A 21564-nucleotide genomic window follows, 5' to 3' on the forward strand; every position below is an offset into this window, starting at 1 on the left:
TACCCGCAGATGAAAAGAAGTGAAAAGAGCATTTGCACACCTGAGTGAATAGAGCTTGCAGGTGCGTGGGAGGAGAGCTGTGGGAATCGAACAGGGTCTCTCGCTCTCTCTCTCTCTCTCTCTTTGTCTATCCTTGCTCACTCTCTCACTCCCGAGGTGTTTTCACAGTGCTTGTGTTTGTATTGGAAACTTATGTGTGTGTGTGTATATATACATGCATGTGTGTGTGTGTGTGTGTGTGTGTGTGTGTGTGTGTGCATTGCTCCAATTGTGAGCGTTGAATGCTCTTGGCTCCGGGTCTGTATTTAAAAACAACCCACAGGTTTCGGTTGACGCGACCTTTACTCGCAGATTGTTCCGTCCGATACAAACGCTTGGCCTGGCTCGCCTTGATGACCTCATCAGGTCTTCGCGCAGCCTAACTCCAAACAAACCTTCCCAATAAACCAAAACAAACTGCGCCTCGCCATTTGCGGTCACTGCAAGGCTGGCAGTAACAATAAACAGGCCCGAGGCCAGCACGGCAGCCGAGCAGGACAAAGACATAGCAATGACAGACAAACACACACACACACACACACACTTAGAAACGACACTGAAGCACAAATGTAACCATACTTCACTAAACACAAAATCCCACACAAGTGGCAAAGGATAAATCCAGGGACATACTGCAAAAGATGAAAAGAATGGAAAGTAATTTTTGCTTTCAAGCGAGATCTCATCTGAAGTGTGTTTAATTCCACAAAGGTGAAAGTTAGTCAAATAATCTTCAGTTACACCAAGGTTTGGGGAAAAAAATACCCTGAAATATCCTGAATACTACAGGCTCATCTGGTCATTTTTTGCAGTGTACGTCCTGTACTGTATCCACCCGCGGACCGGATCAAACACAATTCTCAAACCTAATTACTCTAAACACACCCGCCCAATCATCACCATCATCACTGAAATAAACAAACACACTCAGGCACAATCAGAAATCAGCCATGCAATCATAACAAACCCCCCCATCACCCCCCACACACTGCAATAAAGCTCAACATGCACGCCCATAAACACACACACACACACACACACACACTCTCCATCCCCTGATCTCCAGTGTTTGTTCGGCTTCCCCCGACTCACCGATGATGTAGTAGTCATGCATGCTCTTGAACTCGTGGCCCCAGAGGTTGGGCGAGAACTCCTGGAACTTGATGGTGAACCGGCGTTCGCGCGTGGGCTCGTCGCAGGTCAGCACGATGTTGGGGGGGCCGGTCACCTCGCAGCGGTCCGCCTGCTCCCGCAACGACACAAGGTAGAGCTTGTAGAACTCGTACTCTGGCGTGGACCTGGCGGTGTCCAGCGGAGGGCAGATGAGGTCCAGCCGGTCCCCGATCTGAGGGTACAGAACGTAGCCCTTATCGTCCCTGAACCTGGACGAGGAAAGAAAGGAGTCGGGGGAGAAAGAAAGGCATTGAATCATTAATTAAAGTCTTTTGCTTTGTCCAACAGCGACATAAACCAGTTCAGAGCCACTTGTCCTTGGTGCTGAATGAGCAACAGATGGGTCCTTTACCTCCCTTATTTCTCCTACGTCTTTATTTTCTTTCTGTCATGGGGAACAGGTGCCTTTATCGAGGCACAAACACATTTTTACCACACTACACACTATGAGGTGGTGGAGAAAAAGTAGGGAAACATAACCACCTGTTGATGATCCACATAGGGAACAACCACCAATCCAAAGCCAAAAAGGATTCACTTCTTAGAAAATCATGAATTTATGCTTTTTGGTTCCTATGAACTACCCCACAGAAATCACCTTCAGTTCAGAGACATTTTTGAGTGATCAAAATCTTGCACATTTTGAAACTCAACGTTTACTTAAGTAGTCAGACGTATGCAAAAGCAAACTTCAGGCGTGTAGGAGCAGGAGTAATATTGCCATAGAAATAAAAGCCTGGAGTTGACTACACAGAATTCAAAACAAAAAGACGTGTGAAGGTAGCATGGGAAATGAAAGTGAAGTAATGTAAACACCAACACTTTTTTTTTTTTTTCCACTTTCTTTGCAATGCAAGTTTCCTCACTGAACTCATTTTCTTTTTTCTTTTCAGCCCTTCTATTTGGAAGTGAGAACTGAGGCATGTCCACAGAGGAAGAAACAAGCGGACAACTATCAGATCTGAACTAGCAGATCAGCAGAACGAAGCTGCCAAATCTCAGGTATGTGCAGCTAATTAGTTTGCTAATTAGCTGTTTTGATGTCAGCCTGTCATCCACTTCTGATATGAATGATGTGCAGTCTGTTTGTTTATTGCCCGACTGACGATTTGACACCTGTCATCCATGGGACGCCTGCAGCCTGAAGTGATTCTAATGCAACAGTTCAATAAAAATATGCCTGAGTATGGTTGATTATCATCATCATTATCTTTTTACAGCTTTGATGAAACATGGTCTTGAATGTTGTTAAATTGCTTTCCTGCGGTAAACACTGAGCGGGTTTTGAGGAAATACTTCGCATGAACATTGAGATGAATTCTGCATTTCGGCAAAAACCCAAATTGATCAAAAATCCAGTTAGAACCCGGCATAAAAAAGTGTTTCTGCAGTATGGAGGGCACACTGTGGCTGCACAGCTTTCAGAGGTCTTTCCAGAGCAGAGAACATGAAACACAGCAGTCAGAGGGGCACAAACTCCACAAATGACTCAGACTCTGTCATTCCCCTCACAGCACAGGGCCATCTCCTGCTGATAAGGCCAAATACTATGAGTTATCAACTTAGCTCCCGAGGCCCATGATGACTTTAACGCTCCATGCTTGGCTAACAGTGTCTGTGCACACCCATCGTGACTTTGTCTTAGGTTAAAATAAATGTCATTATAGTGGTAAATATTTGGATTTTTCTCTACTGTTAGCATTCCAGCAGAATGTTAAGTGACACTTTGATGTGGAAGTGGGTGGAAGCAAATGCCTGTAATGCTAAGAAGCCCATTTTCTGTTACCTCTGACTCAGACGCTGTTTCTGTTTCCAACAAATCCACATGAACACTTGGGAGTCACAGCACTCAAACCTGCTTAATTATTCTCTCTGTTCTGCCGTCAGACAACTGTTTGACCATTAAAAAGTAAACAGGATCACAAAGCACGAACAGACCGAGAATTATGTTGCATAAGTGTACTGTTAAAAAGACAGAGTAAATCCTACTAATGTCACATTAGCAACACTTACACTTTCATTTGTCCAATAAACAATTACTATCATTTTCTTTCAGGCCTCCCCTTGGAAGCTGACAAAAACTCACGCCAATTAATTATTTACAATATTAGGCAGTAACAAAAGGGGCCAAGTTGATTGTAATAACTTCATCAGGAAAAACATTAACTTTATTTTCATGAATGCATCTCATTAGTTCTACTTGTGCAAATTAAAAGGGTACTCCAGAAATGTAATATTGCTTTTCCATAAAGTTGAGGGACTTCCGTGATAGAGATGCCACAGAGGCTGAGATCTCTTTATAGTCCCTAGTGTAGGTCAAGCTTCAAAAACACTGACTCCTGCATTTCCCATAATGCAACTTTATAGACTTCAGACCCTCATTTCTTTAGAACTCCACTGCCTCAGTTTTAACACAGGCTTTCCATTACAAAATTGAGGTGTCCAAGCCCAAGCTGAGATAACCCTGATGACATCACTATGACATCATCAGGGTTATTTCCTCAGCCTTTAGAAATCCACAAAAGGCATGTAACCGTTTTCACAGGCTGTACTTGGGCCCAGTGGTGCTTTGAGCTAACAGTGGCTATGCTAAAATGCTCATGTCTAGCAGGTAAACTAATGTTAACCATGTTTGTTTGTTTGTTCACCATCTTGGTTTAGCATGTTAGCATGCTAGCATTAACTCTCATAACAATGTATGGCTGAAGCTGATGGAAATGTCGTTAGTTTTGCAGGTATAAAGTCCACAGACCAACATTATCACCGTTAGCGTGGCTAAAAACAGCCATTTCAACACTGTACTTGTTTTCTAAAAGCAATGTTATGTGATAAAGGACAATATTATGGTCTTACAGGACAAATTATTGGAGCTTCAATAGGAATAAAAAGAGGGATTTTGTGAGTCTCTTTTGTTGTACCTGCATGGGTCTAACCACATCCTCCCCTTCCATGCAGGCAACACCTACTTCTTAGCACTGCGAGCTAACAGCCTTACACCTGCTGTAAATTGAGATGTGAGCTGTATCTGTTGGTGTGTTTGGCTGGCGGCGTACACCGGAGGGGAACTTGAGAAAGCAGACTGAATGGTGGAGGAGCTTTAGCTGAGGCGGGCCCAGAGGCCTGCTGGGAAGCCACTGTTCCACTTCTCATTACCCAGGTCACTCGGGGTTATCAGGTAATACTTAGACTGGAGAGGTAGGCACTCAGCTTCACTCGACACGTACACACACACACACACACACACACACACACATATTTCACCTTCCTGTCGGCCTCAGACAGTCAAGTGCATGCACTCACACCATTTATAGAGTATGAACTGTAAACATGGTGGTGATTCCTGAGGCTTCTGCAGCAAAGCCTAAACAAAAAAATCTATTCAACACACACACACACACACACACACACAGACCCATACAAATGCCCTCCTGCTAAACACAAAAGGTTTGCCCAAACACATCCACCCACATCCAACACACAGGTTTAGTTTTCCCTAAACATGAACACTGAAACCCACTGACACACACACACACACACACACACACATACTGACGCACACACACTTCTAAAAACAAGCACCTTTTGCTTCCTGCATGACGCATTCTGTGAGTGGTATCTGATGGTACCCTGAGTCACAGTCGAGCTGCACTGCAGAATGGCAGAGCAAACACACACACACGCACACACACACACGCACACACACACACACACACACACACACGCACACACGCACACACGCACACACACAGAGGATGGTAAGAGTGTTAAGGTAAAATGCCACCGGGCAGGTGCAGTGCTGGAAAAAAAGAAAGACAGAAAGAAAGAGGGAGAAATCAGTGAAGTGAGAGAGAGAGGGAGGGGAGTGGAAAAAATATTGAACATGTCAGGCAAGGGATGGAGCAACAACAAAGAAATGTGGTGAACAAGCAGAAAGGAAACACAGAGACAAAGGGGAAGCAGTCCACAGAAGGAAAAGACCCTCTGTGAAAAATATCACAAGACGAGGAGGAAAAGACAAAAAAAAAAGACAAATGAGAAGGACAGAGAAAGAAAGAAGGGAAGAAACTGACAGCGAATTCCAGCACATTCCTGCGACAGAACTCAATTTTCTGATAGGCTCCATGTTCAGGGTGTCAGATTTGCCGAGTTAACCCTGGTTAACCTAGTGTGTGTGAGTGAATGATAGTGAGTGTGTGTGTGTGCACTGTAAATAGGATGGAGGTAGGAAGACCTTGTCGCAATCTAATCATGTGGTGGAGCAAGAAAAATATGTGCGTATTTATCTCAGAATTCACACTTTCCCTCTCCTCTGCGTGACGCCCACAGTGTCAACAAACCTGGGCTGCATTCAAACAGTGAGTACGGTGATATACAATCACTCGCATGCCGGGTGTTTTTTTTTTCTGTGACTGGGTGTATTAAATCCACCTTAAATGTCCAGTCTAAGAGTCTTGGACAGTTTGTGAGCCTTGTGAATCTCCCAGCCAGGGATGCTGTGAGGGGGGGGGGGGGGGGGGGGGGGTGAAGGGAGGTGAACTTATGAACAACTTTATAGAGTTCATCTGTGACCACATCTAAATAAATCATTCCATTCAGACACAGCCCTGAGCAACATTACGTTTTCCCTTTACTCTTTTCTTTTTTGGCCACATATTGCTCTGAGAGAGACGCGCTCTCCGTCTCTGAGTACTTTTTTTCCCCCCCTCCTCCTAACCTCTCTCACTCTCCCTCATCTCTTTTGCCGGCCACTCTCTCCCCCTCTCTCCCTCTCTCTCCTTCCCTTTTTCTCAGCCATTAACAATAGAGCCATTCATGTGGCCACACTTTGAAACATGGCGTGGGGGGTTGGAGTGGGCCAGAGGTGACACTGAGGGGGGGAGAGGAGAAAGAGGAGGAGGAAGAAGAGATGGAGAGAGTGGAGAAGGGGGGGGGGGGCTTTCCTCTCTTTTCTTCTCCCCAGCTCTTTTATGAGGGCAGAAACATCATTTTCTCAACCCAAGCGTCGCCCTGCCGCGACCCCCGAGCTGAGCTGAGAAGACTCAAGTGTCAGTCCCCCTGACCTCCCTCCCCGACCTCTCACACCTCCTGCTTCTCACCCTCCACTCGTCCCCCACCTACTCTCCCATCCTTCTCTTTCAATGCAGTTCTCAACATATCAACTTTAATACATTTCACATCACTAAGAGAAAATTGTTATCAATTTCCAATAAAATCCAAAACTTAAAAAAAATGGAGATTATGTAGTTATGCAAGCGATTTAAAAGCCAGCAATGGCATCCCAAATGCTGTGTGAGCTTCTTCTGTGAGTGTGTGTATGTTTCTGTCTTTTCTCTTGTCCATCTGCATGTTGTCTGCCGCTGTACCTGCTTTGGGCAGCGTATCGGACAGCTTGAACATTTCCCAGATTCCACAGCGGCAACCCGAGCCATGTCCGGACCAAAGCTGGGCACACAGGTGCAACCGGCGGTGTGTGTGTGTGTGGGGGGGGGGCAAGGGAGTGTGTGTGAGTGTATGTCTGTGCGAACATGAGAATATGAAGGGGAGGCGGGTGAGGGAGGGCGGGCAAGTATGAGCGCTGAGTCTGTGAGAGAAAAATCCACAAAAAAAAAAAAAAAATACTGAGATGGAGAGAATAGGCGAGAGACAAAAGAGAGGAGGTGGGATTCAAAGTGATAAAGCATCAAAACAAACACATAAGGACAAAGAGAGAGCAAGAAGTTGGACAGATTGCAACAGAACATAATGTGGAAAAATAAACGGCAGTGCAAAAAAAAGAAAAAAACAGACAGAAGGAGGATAAAGGAAAGGGAGAGGGAAGGACACTTAAGTTGGCAGAGAGCACAAAATAAACTGAAATGAAATCAGCGTGGTGGATTTACTCGAAACTCCACATCAACTTTGACCTCCTCCATCCCATGTGGGGGGGTTTTGTCCTTGAGCTAACCACAACCTGGTGTGAGCGGGAAGCCAAGGAGAGACAGCAAAGGACCGATCTATTAGGGAATAATAAACGATGGCGTATTCGGTTCTGTGGCGGGGGGGAGATTTACAGCGGGCCCCACGCATAAAGCTGTCTGCACTAATCTCATGGTATACACAGCGTAATCACACACATACAGGGGCTCTGAGTGCCCCCCCCCCTCCTCTTTTAATGTACACACGCTGTCAGACGCACGGCGGGGGAGCACGCACGCTAAAGAGTAGCAAACCGATCGGCTACGGGGAAGAATACACACTCTATAGGACAAGCGTGCGTACACACACACACACACACACACACACACACACACACACACACACACACACTGAGCTGCAACACCTGCAGGCCATCTAGTAGCTGTCTAAAGTAAATCCGTTGGGTCTCATTTGCTGGAGAGGTGCTTTCCAAAGAATGCCACAAAGCGCAAACACACACACACACACACACACACACACACACAGCGGAAAACGTCCATTTTGTACATGTCATTTGAGCCCACATGGAATCTTGAAACCTCACTTTTGAAGTTAACTTTCAGCCATTTCTGCGCCGTAATTAATTTTATTCCAATGCACTTTCATTTGCTTTAATGAATTTCCTTTCAAACGAGTGCTAAAAGAACAAGAAAATGACTCCTCTAGCATGAAGAAAATGATTCAAGAGGTTTGGAAAATATAAAATTATCTCACTCTACTGACAGACTGTTTTACCTACTTTAAGAAAAATATTATTTCAAGCCTCAGCGCTGGATTAAATCACTTGCTACGATGCAGAGCACCCACACAGACAGGGGACTGCAGCGGCTATCATTTTCCACTGTTCTGCTGTAGCAATCAGTACCCCTATATGCTGCGCAGCCCAACTACATATAATGTCAAACATATGGTCAGGAGTACATAAAACATGAATTCACCTAATGCACAATCTGTCTTCGACACGGTATTTGTAAGAACAGCAGCTCCATCACAGTGACCCGTCGTGCTCTGCACGTCTCACCTACATCTCCCGCGTGCTGCTCCGTCTGATAGATTTACAATAAAAGATTCAGGAGCTTTTAAATTTTACTCATGTTGTGCTCTTTTTATCTTGACCTCATCTTTGATCGGCTCTGTAATCGAAAAAGGGCTTTTTTTTTCCAGCGCTGGTACAAGCCTGTTTGAAGCCCATTTTGCCGGCTGAACTTGAGGCATTGCATCAAACAAATGTGATTATCATCTGTAGCTGTATCAGTGTGTGAGGCCATCCCATGAAATATTACGGTGTTATCTCTATGTTCATGTTTTTATTTCATTATTTAGTCGTATATCAGTCTGAGACTATTAAATTGTTCATTAAACATCCATAAAGTACCTTAGATCCCCACTGTGGCTTTACGCAACACTCAAGTTACAGGAAATGATCTAATTCCTGTATTATCTTTGGCACAATATTTGTCATCTTAAACTGTTGGAATTAATAATCAATGGTCATAATTTAGTTATTTGAAATCCAGCATCATCTGACAGGACCTCTTGCACGCAGACACTGCAGCTCGTGCTTCCATCAGTGCACACAGGGCAGACAGACGGTTTTAAAATATCCATAATCATTATTACTGTCTTCATTAAAGAACCATATACCCTGGAGAAGAGCTGCAGAAAGTGGTCTTTGACTGTGTGTATGGAGCCGGAGAGAGATAGAGATACATTTGTACGAGACAGAGAGGGGTTAGGACAGAGAGTGGGGAAAGAGAGGGAGAGCTATAATGTAAATTGATGAGAGTTTGAGTCTCTCTAGAAGCCATGGCCCAGATACCTCCGAACATTTCTATTATGGATGAAATGGATGTGAGTTTGACAAGGAGAGGAAGAGGGAGAGAGAAAGTTACAAGGTGGGTTTCCATCCAAAGACTTTTGTTTTGTATATTATCATCTGTTTAGTTTTAAAAAAAAAAAGGGTGAATCTTTGATCAACTTTCTACTAGAGAGGAAAAAAAGAGGAGAGACAGAATGAGAGATAAGCCGACTGTGGAGAGCGGCGCGAACAAGGAGAGAGGAGCACAAGGTTGATGTAAAGTCAGCGAGCGCTGGAAAGCCCTCAGGAATGTTGGTGGTGAGAAACGACAACGGTGGTAATAGTTTCCATATGGCGAGAAAGGGAGGGGAAGAAAGAGAGAGGTGAAAAAAAAAAGGGGGTGGTGGAGAGAGAGAGAGAGGTAGAGAGACACTGATGATGTTTAGGAGAGAGAAAGAGAGAGAGAGAGAGAGGGAGAGATGGGAGGTGGCAGTCAGCAGGTAGGGATGCAGAGCCTTGTTTGAATAGTTAGTTGGCATCATGGGACTTTGAAGGTAACTGCGTCCTTGTCATCTCACACACACACACACACACACACACACACACACACACTCTCACACTCATCCTCCTGTCCAGAGGGGGTCCAGAATGCTGCAGCGTCCATGTCACATCCAGTACATATCACACCCAGCGTTACCACAGAGACGCGGGATGGAGGCACGCTGGATGCCTTGGCATTTGCAAAGAGCACGTACACACACGCACACACACACACACACACACACACACACACACACACACACAAACACGCATCCTTCATCTCCCTCGTTGCTTTGCTCCTGCTGTGTTCAATGCATCCATATGACACAATGCAGCAGATGAGCGTATCACATTAAGTTGAAACTTGTAGCTGCACCATGAAGAGAAACTAGAACTGACTAACCAACTGTGGAGAAAGACTCCTTCTCCTTCTTTGAACAGAGCTGAGCAACGCAGCTATATTCAGGTCAACAGAAACTTTTCTCAAGCAAACATCTCCCTCTCTCTTTTTCCTCATCTCTTTCTCATTTGCATCCTTGTTCCTTTTTCTTTTTCTTTTTTTTTTCTTCATGTTTCTGCTCCTGCATCTCCAGCTTAGAACTTTTTGTTCGTGGCTTCTTTTGACTCCTCCAAACATTCACGAGAAGCGAGTTCTAGACACCGCTCTGTATTCAATCTCTTGTGTCTCACCGAGCCCCCACCCCCCACCCCCCCACTGCTCTATTTCTCATTTCTCCACCTTCTCTATACCTTTCTTCATTCTCATCTTTTTTTCCTCCAGCCTGCCATATGTCATCTCACTTGATTGCAGCTTTTCTTTGATTTTAGTTTGTTCAAAAACAGGTGCAGAAATGGAATAATGCAGAAACAACTAGATATAGCTATTGGCCAATTACAACTCACTCACTCAAATGCACAGAATGGTACCCTCAGGGCATTTTAGCAACATGCTTTTAAATCTCACTGCTTTAAATGTACTTGCTTTAACTGAGTGATGTCTATTTTGACTTAGTTTTAATATTCAGTTTGTATTATTATCAATGTTCTGCTTTGTATTATGTTTTGTATTACTCCTTGCTACTTTTACTATATTCTACTGCATATTACTGTTCTTCAGTATTTTGTAGTATTTTTTATTTCAAAAATACATGTCTCTGTGAGATCTCAATGGGACCTGATTAACCATGTATCTTCCAAAACATCAATTTTTCATGAGTATATAAAAAAAAGGTCTGTTTTCAGCTTTGTGGAATATATTTTTCATGAAATGATTTATTGAGCTTAAAACGTACCCATAAAAAGGAAGGCTTCATCTTTCGATTCAAAGATCACCCTGGAGATACAGGGTTTTCATAGGAGTGCAATTACATAGCCTATTAATCACTAAATCAATAGTCAAAAGGTTTTTCCCCCCCAATGCCTACAACTATCAATAAAGATTATTCTAATTATTGTTTAAATCTTTTAATCAATAAAATGTCAGAAAATAGTGACAAATGTCCATGCAAATCCCCCAGCGCCTCATCAGGTGGCTTATATTGTCCAAAACCCAAGATATTATTTCATATTCAGTATTCTCACTATTGAATTTAGAAGCTGGAACAAGCAAATACGAGTCACTTTTCCTTTAATTAATCAATTATTAAAATAGTTGTCTGTTGCGTTCCTCCTGTCTGGAATTGTTGAAGGCTGAATGGTGACATATTGTTTTTCTCCTTGAATATTTTGGAATATTTTGTCGTTTTCAACAGTGCCAGTTCATGTCGGCATGTTAACGTTGAAAATATACGTGATGACATGCAACTAACCAGCAGCCACAAAGCCACAGCGGAGACATTTTGTGTCCAAACTGAAGGAAATGTTCCACAGTGAAACCGAGCCTTTCCTCCGGGGGATCATACAAACCTAAACATCTCACTTTTGACGCCTTCTTCTTCATAGATACAGTATTCCCCAGCTCTTCCTTTTTCTGTCCTCGCTCCCAAACCATCTCTAACAACCATTTCTTCCTGCTCCTGTGTCTCCCCCCACCCCCCTCTTTTCAGCATGCACTCTGGATGATTTGCAGCAGTCTGGATTGGTCCCATTAAGGTGGTCTAGTGGAGGTGTGTGGTGATAGAGCACTGTGGGTCCTGACAGCTCTGTGTGTGTGTATGAGAGAGAGGAAGAGATTGAGAGGGCCCCCCAATTCACAAATTGATACACCTACATGCATGTGAACCCCTCAATCGAGGCTGAAGGAGACCCTTGAGACACACACACACACAAACATATGCTACAGGCCCCCTAAAACTCCCAGTGAGGCCTTTAGTGTGTTCAAGTATATAGCTTACGATGACACACACACCCCAACACACACACACACACACACACACACACACACACACACACACACACACACACACACGACACACAAGGACATTGGCAGCTGATGTTTATGCCCGGTGTGTGAAAAGTCTTTGAGCTTCAACTCATTCACTTCAACCACCTCGCTAATTTAATTAGGTCACCCAGGGCTCTGGAGGAATGGAGGTTACAATGCATGCAGTGGCTCTCATTCTCATTTTCTATGCTTCACACACACACACGCACACACACACACGCACACACACACACACACACAGACTCAGAAAGAGAACCATCCAAGAGTCGTCCCTCTGGGAGTGAAGGAGTGAGGTGAGACGCTGACCTGCCACAGTGTGGGTCACCTACATTTCCAAAGCTCCCCGTGTGTGTGTGTGTGTGTGTGTGTGTGTGTGTGTGTGTGTGTTTGAGTGCATCCACATGCGTTCATGCATGGAGGCGTTCTCCGGAGGGTCCCCTCTCTCCCCAGTCTGTGACCTGGGAGGGCCAGTTGTGTGTGTGTGTGTGTGTGTGTGTGTGTGTGTGCGCGTGTGTGTAGGCTCAACTTTGCTCCGGAGAGGCCACAGGGTGCAGGGAGTCTGAAACTTTAGCTAAAGGCGACTCAACTTAAGCTCAGTCAGGCCACGGTGTCAGGAGAGCCGTGTAATCCATAGGGGGCCCCTAGGGGACACCAAGAATGTTGGGCTCCTGGGACATATCATTTCTTTCTTTTTTTTTTTAAACAAGGTGCCGAGTGTGTGAGCGAAGGAACATGCAAGCAGTGTGTCCATGTCTATTGGTGTGTGAACCTTAACCTTAGAAGATAAGGCTGGTGTTATTCTATCTTTTTCTTAATGTCAACAAATCCCATAAAAGACCAAAACAAACAAATTTGGTGCTCGAGTGAATATTCCTGATAGCAAAATGGCATATGTGGGATTGACTCAAAATAAACGACAGTGTCCATGAGCATCGTAATGAAGGGGCATGTCACTCAGCTCAACAGTGTGGCTCACTGATGTGTTTTTTTAAATGTTTTTTGGACAACAATGGAGGCACAGAGAATATTGCTTGTGTCCAAAAGTGACTTTTGTTTTTTTAAGGGTTGAGGTAAAATTTGGGAGCAAAATACAACCACCTCAAACACTTTTTATGCGGATTAAACAAATAAGATATGTGTTCACATTTGTGCACTTTAGGGGTGCTGGTTGGCAGATTTTTTAACTTTGGAAAGAGCCAGGCCAGATCTGTTTCCAGCCTTTATGCTAAGCTATGCTAACCGTGTCCGGGCACAAGCTTCATATCTACTACACAGGAATGACGGTGGTATCAATCTTCTCATCTAAGTCTCAGCAATAAACTGTATTTCCCAAAATGTTGAACCATTCCTGATGTGTGATAGTGATAACATTTTTATAAGTTGGGGTCATTTTGTTCCATCCTCATTTTTCATCGTTAAATCGTAAGTTTACCAATAAAAATAAAAGTAGCCATATGTTTAGGTTGGGCTGTAAGGGAAATATTATACTCCAAAAGAAGAGTTCATAAGGATATGTGTGTGTTATATGTGTGTGTTTGCTGTGTGTATCCCAACAGGGGCCTTGTGTATCTGCAGCAGTGCTTAATCCACCATTCGAAATGGGAACCTGGCTTCCATTCGGTTTCCCCACAGGCTCCGAGCGGCGCTACCCGACTCCCAGATTCTCAGCTACTCCGACTCCAGTGGAACGCATCTTGAAGCGATTTGGGGCTCAAACCCTTTGCTGCTCCCCCCCTCCCCCTCCTCGGCTCTCCAGCACCGACTCCCACCCACCCATTCGAACACCTCCTCCCGTTCTCGGCTGAAGGAAGCTTTAAGGGCTTAAGGGAAAGCGCTGGAGCGGCAGTCCCGGCTCGACCCAGGGGTTGTGGAGCCCCGCGGTAAAATCAACAGTTAGCCTGCTGCAAGAGCAGAGAGTCCGAGCAGTCAGCGAGGGAGGGATGCATCCATGAAAGTAGGACAGACGGGGTCTAGGGCTAGCTGACGGCTGCCTCAATTGCAAACAGACACACATAAGTGCAATCACATGCACACTCACACACACACACACACACATGCCTGCACATAAACATGCTGAAAGAGAAAGCCTGCAGGTCATCAAACATCCTATTCACTCCCGTCAGGATATTGAAGTGTGTCATGCCAATATTGCAGTGCTGATAGCTTTGCCAGAATGTGTGTGTGTGTGTGTGTGTGTGTGTGTGTGTGTGTGTGTGTGTGTGTGTCTGAATATATGTGTGTGTGTGTGTGTGTGTGTGTGAGCGCAAGAGTGCATGGCTGTGTGTGGGCGTGTGCTGGAGCACGTCCGTGCACGTACCTCGCCACCTCTCTCCCACTTTATTTTCTAAAGAGTGGCTTTTTCAAAAGTCGCCCGGGTATTTTCAAGGGGCCTGTCTAATTCATGCAGGTGAAGTGTTTTAAAGTTCCATTCCCCCGTTTACCTGCGGGGCCTGAAGAACACACAACAGAGGTGTTGAAATAACACCTCCCCTCCCCTCCCCTCCCTCCTTCTCCCTCACTTTTATCACAACTTCTATCCTTTTGTCCTTCACTTTCCTCCCGTCCCTCCACACCTGCCTCCCCTTCTCTTTCTTCCCATCTTTTTTCTTATCCCTCCTTCTCTTCCCTGCTCCTTCTCTCCCCACCTCCTCCTCCTGCTCTCTTTTTTTCCTCATCCATCCTTCATCCTCTCTCTCTCTCTCTCTCTCTGTCTCTCTCTCTCACTCTCTCTCTCTCTGCCTCTCATAGTGTTTGAAGCAGAGTGTTTGTCTCTAGGGCTGGATGATTGACAGCCGAGAGAGAGCCAGGCAGCTCTCTGGTGACAGATAAGGACTTTGGCTCTATTACTCACTGGGTCCCACAGACAGACACACACACACAAACACACATATATAAACTCTCACCCATCCTCCCACATGCACACGGATTCACTTACTCACTTGCATGCGCACACACACACACACACACACACACACACACACACACACACACACACACTCCAGGTCCCATGCTGCTCCCACAGTTCGGCAGGGAGCAGACAAACCTATTTGCATTAGGAAGCAGCGTGTAAAATAAATAAAGAATCGGATGAATCGAGGAATAAATAGACAGGAGGCACGGCTGGGGATGAGTACGACTGATTTGCAGGGTGTGTGTGTGTGTGTGCTCTCTTTTTCAACCTCTGGGCTCCCGAGTGGGGAAAGCGGCAGTGCAGCAAAAGAAACACCCTGCACACCCTGTTGAGCGCACACAAACACACACACACACACACACACACACACACACACACACACACAGTCAAATATACATGAAAAGATTCTACAAAGCCCAAATCATTATGGTAATGAAAAATGAAAGGGTCTAAAAATACTGTTTTATTCCTCTCTTTGTTTCGGGGGGCTCCAGAGAGACCACTGGCTGACAATGAGAGAGGGGGAAAAGAGTGAGATGGAGAAAGAGAAGGAAAAGAGAAATAGTTTTCCCTCCTATCTGCTTTTTCCACGAACATCTCCCTCTACAGCCACCCAAATCTCTGGATTGCAACACTCCCTTCTTCAAAGAGAGGAATTGGATTGAGTGCAACTGGTTCAAATTGGGTGCATGTTTATGTTCTTGGCAAAAAAAAAAAAAAAAAGAAAAAAGAAACCTCAGTGACTTGCTGATTGACAGCTAAAAGTGAGAGGAAGATGGCGAGAAAGAGAGAAAGAGAGGCAGCAGGCGCATAAACAGGTGCAACATCAGATACGAGGAGGAAAAACAAGAACGGGAACAGGAAAAGAGAGCAAACGTGGAATTAGAGAAAAACACGGAGAGTTCGGTTCTTACGTAAGTTTGTGCAAGAGTGAAAAATAGGCTGAAAAATTTTTTTTGGGGTGGGGGGGGTGGCAGAGATGCAGAACAGGGAGAGAGTAATGAACAGACGAAGGGATAGATGAAAGAGTGTGAGATGGCATGCTGAGTTACAGGTGTGTGTGTGTGTGTGTGTGTGTGTGTGTGTGTGAGTGTGTGTGTGTGTGTCAGGGAGTCATAGGGGAGAGAATGAAGGGAGAGATGGAAAAAGATGAGTGAGGAATAATTAGGCCGACCCCCGGCAGAGGAGTGTGGCAGGTGAAAGGACGGATGGGGGTGGGGGGTGAAGAAGCAAAGGGTTTAAGGCAAGGACGCGGTGACATAGCGGGGGAAAGGGAAAAAGAAAGGGAAAGGCTAAGGCATGACTAAAGAGATGGCAGGCTCAGCGTGAGAGAGAGAGGGAAGAAAGGAGAGGAGGGCAGCCTGCAGGACAGAGGTTTAAAACGTGAGAGGAGGAGGAGGAGGAGGAGGAGGAGGTGGTGGTGGTGGTGGTGACAGAGACAGACGCAGAGCATGAAAATGGCCTTTGTCATCCCTTCTCAAACACAGAGCTGGAAGACAAAGGGAGCGTGAGCGCGAGCTGCTTTTTCCAGCATCTCTTAGATGACAATAGCTATTTGTCTCCTCATCAGAGAGAGGGGAGAGGAGAGAGAAGAAAGTACACTGCACACTGTTCTTTATGTCTCTTCCTCTTCGCTCGCTTCTCATCTCCGTCCTCCACAATCTTGCTTTTTTTTTTCCACCCCCCCTCCCTCCCCTCCCTCAATGCCACAGATACACAAACACCCTTGAACATAGTTTCTCTCCCTCTGCATGCCACCGCTCTAAATAGCTTGAACTCTCTGTTAATGTGTGTCGGGGGGGGGCTTCACACCATCCTCCCTTATTTGAGGTTAGAGGTTAAGGGTCATGCTTGAGTGCTGATGGTGCATCCTGCCAGACAAAGCAGATTAACGCACACACACACACACACACAGTGGTATGTCAGCCCTCTCACCCTCCCTCCCCTGTCACAGCTTGTTCCCAAGCCTCAGCCTCATTGGGTGGGATAGTATCATAAGTTGCAGGTTGCACCAATGAGAGGTCAAGGCCTCGATTGTGCGCGCGGTCAGCGGTCAAACCACCTCTTGCCCCGGGCGCTGATGTCACCGCCGACTTAGTATTCATAGCGAACAAATTGCGGATAAACACTGGGCGACATTTGGTGTTGTGGCTCGAGTTTGCATTCGGTGCATTCTTCCTCATCTCATCAGACTGTCATGTCTGCCATTTTGTGGATACTTCCACCCACCAGTATAACATTTATCATATTATGTAGCACAGCTGGAAACTCCAACCCTGTGCTGGTGCCATGCTCCACCCACGGATCTATAAGATCAACCCAATTCAGTCCCTAAACTCAATAAGAATCAGAAGAATGTTATCTGGCCAGTGTTTAACTCTAAATTAATTTCATTTAGTCTGACCCCGCTCTGACAGGGAATTCAAGATAAGATTAGAAAAACTGCTTAATATGCAAACTCAGTTTATGCTATCGGCTTAAATAATGTCATTTTTATATCTCCTCAGTGGGAAAGTGTCCTGCGGCCTCGCCAACCTGGGATCAGCACGTCAAGGATAGTTCCCCGAACCACAAGGACTCAATGTTGCTTCACAAAAGTTTTAGGATATTATATTAGTAGTACTGCAACTAAAGATTATTTCATTGTTGATTAACATTTAGTTTATAAAATGTCAATGCACAATTTCCCAGAACCCAATGCTCGTTTCAACCAACAGTCAAGAACCCAAAGATAATACATATGGAGGGACATAAAACGGCAAAAAAGTGGTGAATCCCCAAATCTCAGAAGCTGAAACAACCACATGTTTTTTAGTTCAAAGCATCAATCTTTCTCTCACCACAAGGTCCATTCAGTAGCTGTTCAGGAGCTTTTGATCACATCACATGATCTTCATCAGCATATGGAATTTACCCATAGAATTCAAATGTCATTTTATTTTTGGAAAAAAAAAACTAAACTTCCACTGCCAGAAAAATACCAATATTTTATTAAGTGATTTCTAAATGGCTGCTTAAACCTTATTGTTTTAAAAGACAAACTGAAAACATCAGCCAATGCAGGAAGAATATATCAACCGATCTCCAGTAAAAAAAAATCAACTGTAGAATTTATAGAATTTATAGAATGTATTTAAAACCTTTTGAAATGATCTTGCTGCACTGACAGATTCTTTCACTCGCTAAGGACTTGACGAGGAGAGTTTTTACAGTGTAAAAGGATGAAAACACTCAGCCCAAGAAAGAACGTAGAACAACAACAGATCAATGCTGTTGTCCTTCACTCCACTGTTGATCTGTATGTGAGGTCTTCCTTCTGATCTGGCATCAGTGGGCAGCCCTGCCAGTGTGTTTAGAAGTGTTAAATGCCCCCCTGACCTGCTGCAGTCTGTTATTAGGCCTACCGACTGCCAGGCCTGCTAACTCATACTGGCATCAACAACCACGCCTGGAAACACACACACACACACGCACACACACGTCGGTTACATACACAAACTCACATGTGCAAACACTTACAGGCAAACATGTTGCACAGAGACACACCCACACACACACACACACACACACACACACACACACCACGGGCACTCGGCAGAGGGTGAATAGCCAGTGATCCTCCTCCTCCTTCCGCCTTATCAGTGAGTTGCGTTCCGCCTTAGCCATGCATACTGTACAGTCATTAATCATGATTCTCATTAATTATCTATGCACCCGGCTGGCTAATTAACACATCAGCTCAAGCAGAACTAATGCTGCATGCTAGTTCACCTCCCACTCACACCCAACACTCCACAACCCCCCCACACACACACACACACACGACAAACCAACTCCAACCCAGCTTCTCCCAAAACTTCAGCTCCCGTCAGCCGCGAGGAGGACACAGGCTTGTGAGAAAAAGCTTTAATGTGACAATACAGTCGGAGAGGAGGGCATAGAGCCGAACCACAGGCTGCAGATCAAAAGGAACATTCTGCTGCACGTTACCAGGCTCTGATGTTTAATGTCTTGTGTTGTAATTTACATCTTCGGTGAACCCACGTTGGCGCTTCCTGTCATGTCAACATAACGTTAGCGGTTTGCTGCAGTCCATTTCCCGGGACGGATTTAGACAGCCCCTAACGAATGGCCACAAAACTGTATTTGTCCCTATCTCCAGGTGAACACAGTAGTGCGAACACTACAAAAAGTACAGTCAAGGCTGAGTGGAAACCCTAGAAAACTACCACCAACCTCATTTCCCATTTTACAGCTGACTTGGTTCATTCAACATGCTGTGCTGCTATGATATTGAACGTATAAAAGGCCCCACCGTCGCCGGCATTTAAAAGAAATTGACATCCACTCGTAAGGGGGAAGTAAAAACATGTGAATTTTTTGGGAGTTTGGTGACAAACACATTTGCACTGTTGACCTTTAGAAAAACTGTTTTCATACAGCAGAACTGAGCCGCCAGAGAGAGAAGTCTATCGGAGCTTTTTAGCCGCGTTGCATCATCCACCTTTAAATAACCCTGCTCGGCTGGTGTGTAAACTGCTTGGCGTGGTTTATTTTTTTAGTTATGAGACGGGAGGTGATGTTTATTATTATGGTCCCAGCAAGCTTGAAGCACTATTGTGACTGATTAGCATTAGCATGTTCATGGCTGCCCACTGAAGGTTCATTTGTTGTTTGTTTGTACGATTCTTTCTTTTTATTAAATACCATCATACAGAACATAACTCATTTATTTTACTGTATGTAACAGTCTGATCCCTTTACTCTACAAAGTCAAAAATATTTTATTATTACAGGGGATTTTCAGTTTTGCTGCTTATATGCAAAGTCTCACAGTATTTGCAGTAGTGGCGTTATTGTGAGCATGGATGCGTTCCTCTATATATATATATATATATATATATATATATATATATATATATATATATATAAGTAAATAACAAAACAGGGACTAACAATGAAACAGTAACATTTTATTGTACCACAAATTACTGTGTTTAGAAAATCATCAATTCACCTAATAAAAAGGTTTTCCTATCAACACAGACAGCGTTGGGGGTGATGTCTATTCATTATTTGGGGTTGTATTGTGTTGTAGGACTTCATGCCGCAGGGAGATGAACTTCTGCAATTTAATTTGTGACGCTCGCAGCATTTAATGAAAGCATTCAAAATTCAACATCTCTTTTCAGAATCAGCGCCTAATACAATTGAGCTGAACAGATAATCCACAGAATGAACTTATTAAAACTTAAAATTACATGGGAATATTTTCTACTGAAGAATCTGTCTGTATGAAACTGTCCACGGTGAAGTGAAGTGTTCACCTCCATTGTATTGGGAGAAATCTCTTAGATATTAAATGTACAATCTTATGAAACAGAGAAAAGTGGCATTTAAGAAGCTGAAATCAGGGAATGTTTGGCATTTGTGTCATCTATTTAGGCTTTCAGCACTAATTCACGTGCCTCCCATTTGCATCTGGATCTCTGCAGTGCACATAAGGTCTTGTTGTCTTTGTATCCTGAGGTTTATGCACTGGAAAACTAAATATTACAGATAATACACTGTTATTACAGAGATATTTCTGGTATTGCCAATGACGGATCCAAAAAAGGAACACTAAATTTCTCACTGGAGATCCCTTCCAAAAGGAGTCCAGATAAGGGAGATGTGAAGAGAGGGACAGACAGTAAATAACATCCCAGTGTGCAGAAAACGCAGTAATTGAACTGGATGAATTGGAAAACCTCTCCAGCCTTTACTCTGCGGGAAGCGCCGGCTTTAACCACCCGACACCAATCACTAGAAGGGCCTGGTTTTAATTTGGCCATTTCTTCTGGGTTGGAGCACACGGGGAGCAGACGGAGATAACAAGCAGTGAGATAGATTCAAACCGACTCCATTCAGAGTACAGTTGAGGTGGCCGCATCCTGCTGGGATATCTGGTCACTCCATGTGGTTTATATGCTGGTCCTGCTTCCATAGTATTTACTCCCTTTAATCTCCCATGAGGCCTTGGGCTAGAGTGAGATATGTGCCTGGGGGTAAAACGGAGGGTAATTCACACTCAGACATGGAATTATAATGTTTCTATGCATGAAGCCTCTGAATAATTTACAGCTTTCAATGGCTTAACATTACTCATCCCGCGCGCACACACACACACACACACACACACACGCGCACACACATGCACAGGTCTGGAACCGCCCAGGCTGTGGTGCAGATTTAGCCATCGCCCTCGCCTCACCAATCTCTCACTGGTGCATCACTAAATACAGCCCCCCTCATCTCATTCTTTCTGACAGTCTGTGCAGCATATAATTATGTCCCCCCTGAAACCAGGGCGGTAATCTCACACACTTGTCTGGCCATTATTATGGAGGATCTGGCTTCTCTCTCTGCCCACACCCTGCCTCCCCTCAACCTCTCTCATCCAGCACTTGTTCTCTCGGCTGAGCTCTGATTTCTCTATCTCTACTTCTTCATATCTTTCTCTCTCTCTCTCTTTCTCTCTCTCTCTCTATGGGCCAAAAGCCTGAATGAGAGAAAGAATGAGGCGCTCTGACATTAACGAGATTGCTCGTTAAGAAGGGGGGGGGGGTGGAAAATGGAGTGGCTGTAATTGGGAGGTTTTTGAAAAGGAGAGAAAGAAAAGACAGAATTAGGTTTCCACCGAGGGCCTGTCTGAAAGTGTATGTGTGAGGCAGATACAGAGGGGACGAAATATAAGGTGAGAGAATGACTTGTTGGATTTCTCAA

At 44.7% G+C, this 21564-nt stretch overlaps 1 protein-coding gene across 1 annotated transcript in view; it reads right to left on the reverse strand.

Moving 5' to 3' along the window:
* The window catches only part of efnb3b (ephrin-B3b), a 71877-nt gene that overhangs the window by 33914 nt on the left and 16399 nt on the right, over positions 1-21564 (reverse strand). The window contains exon 2 of the mRNA XM_070929904.1: positions 1132-1421. Within this exon, the coding sequence (XP_070786005.1) occupies positions 1132-1421 (290 nt within the window). The remainder of the gene's footprint in view (positions 1-1131; positions 1422-21564) is intronic.

The sequence above is a fragment of the Enoplosus armatus genome, chromosome 23, assembly GCF_043641665.1.
Source record: "Enoplosus armatus isolate fEnoArm2 chromosome 23, fEnoArm2.hap1, whole genome shotgun sequence".
Taxonomy (NCBI): domain Eukaryota; kingdom Metazoa; phylum Chordata; class Actinopteri; order Centrarchiformes; family Enoplosidae; genus Enoplosus; species Enoplosus armatus.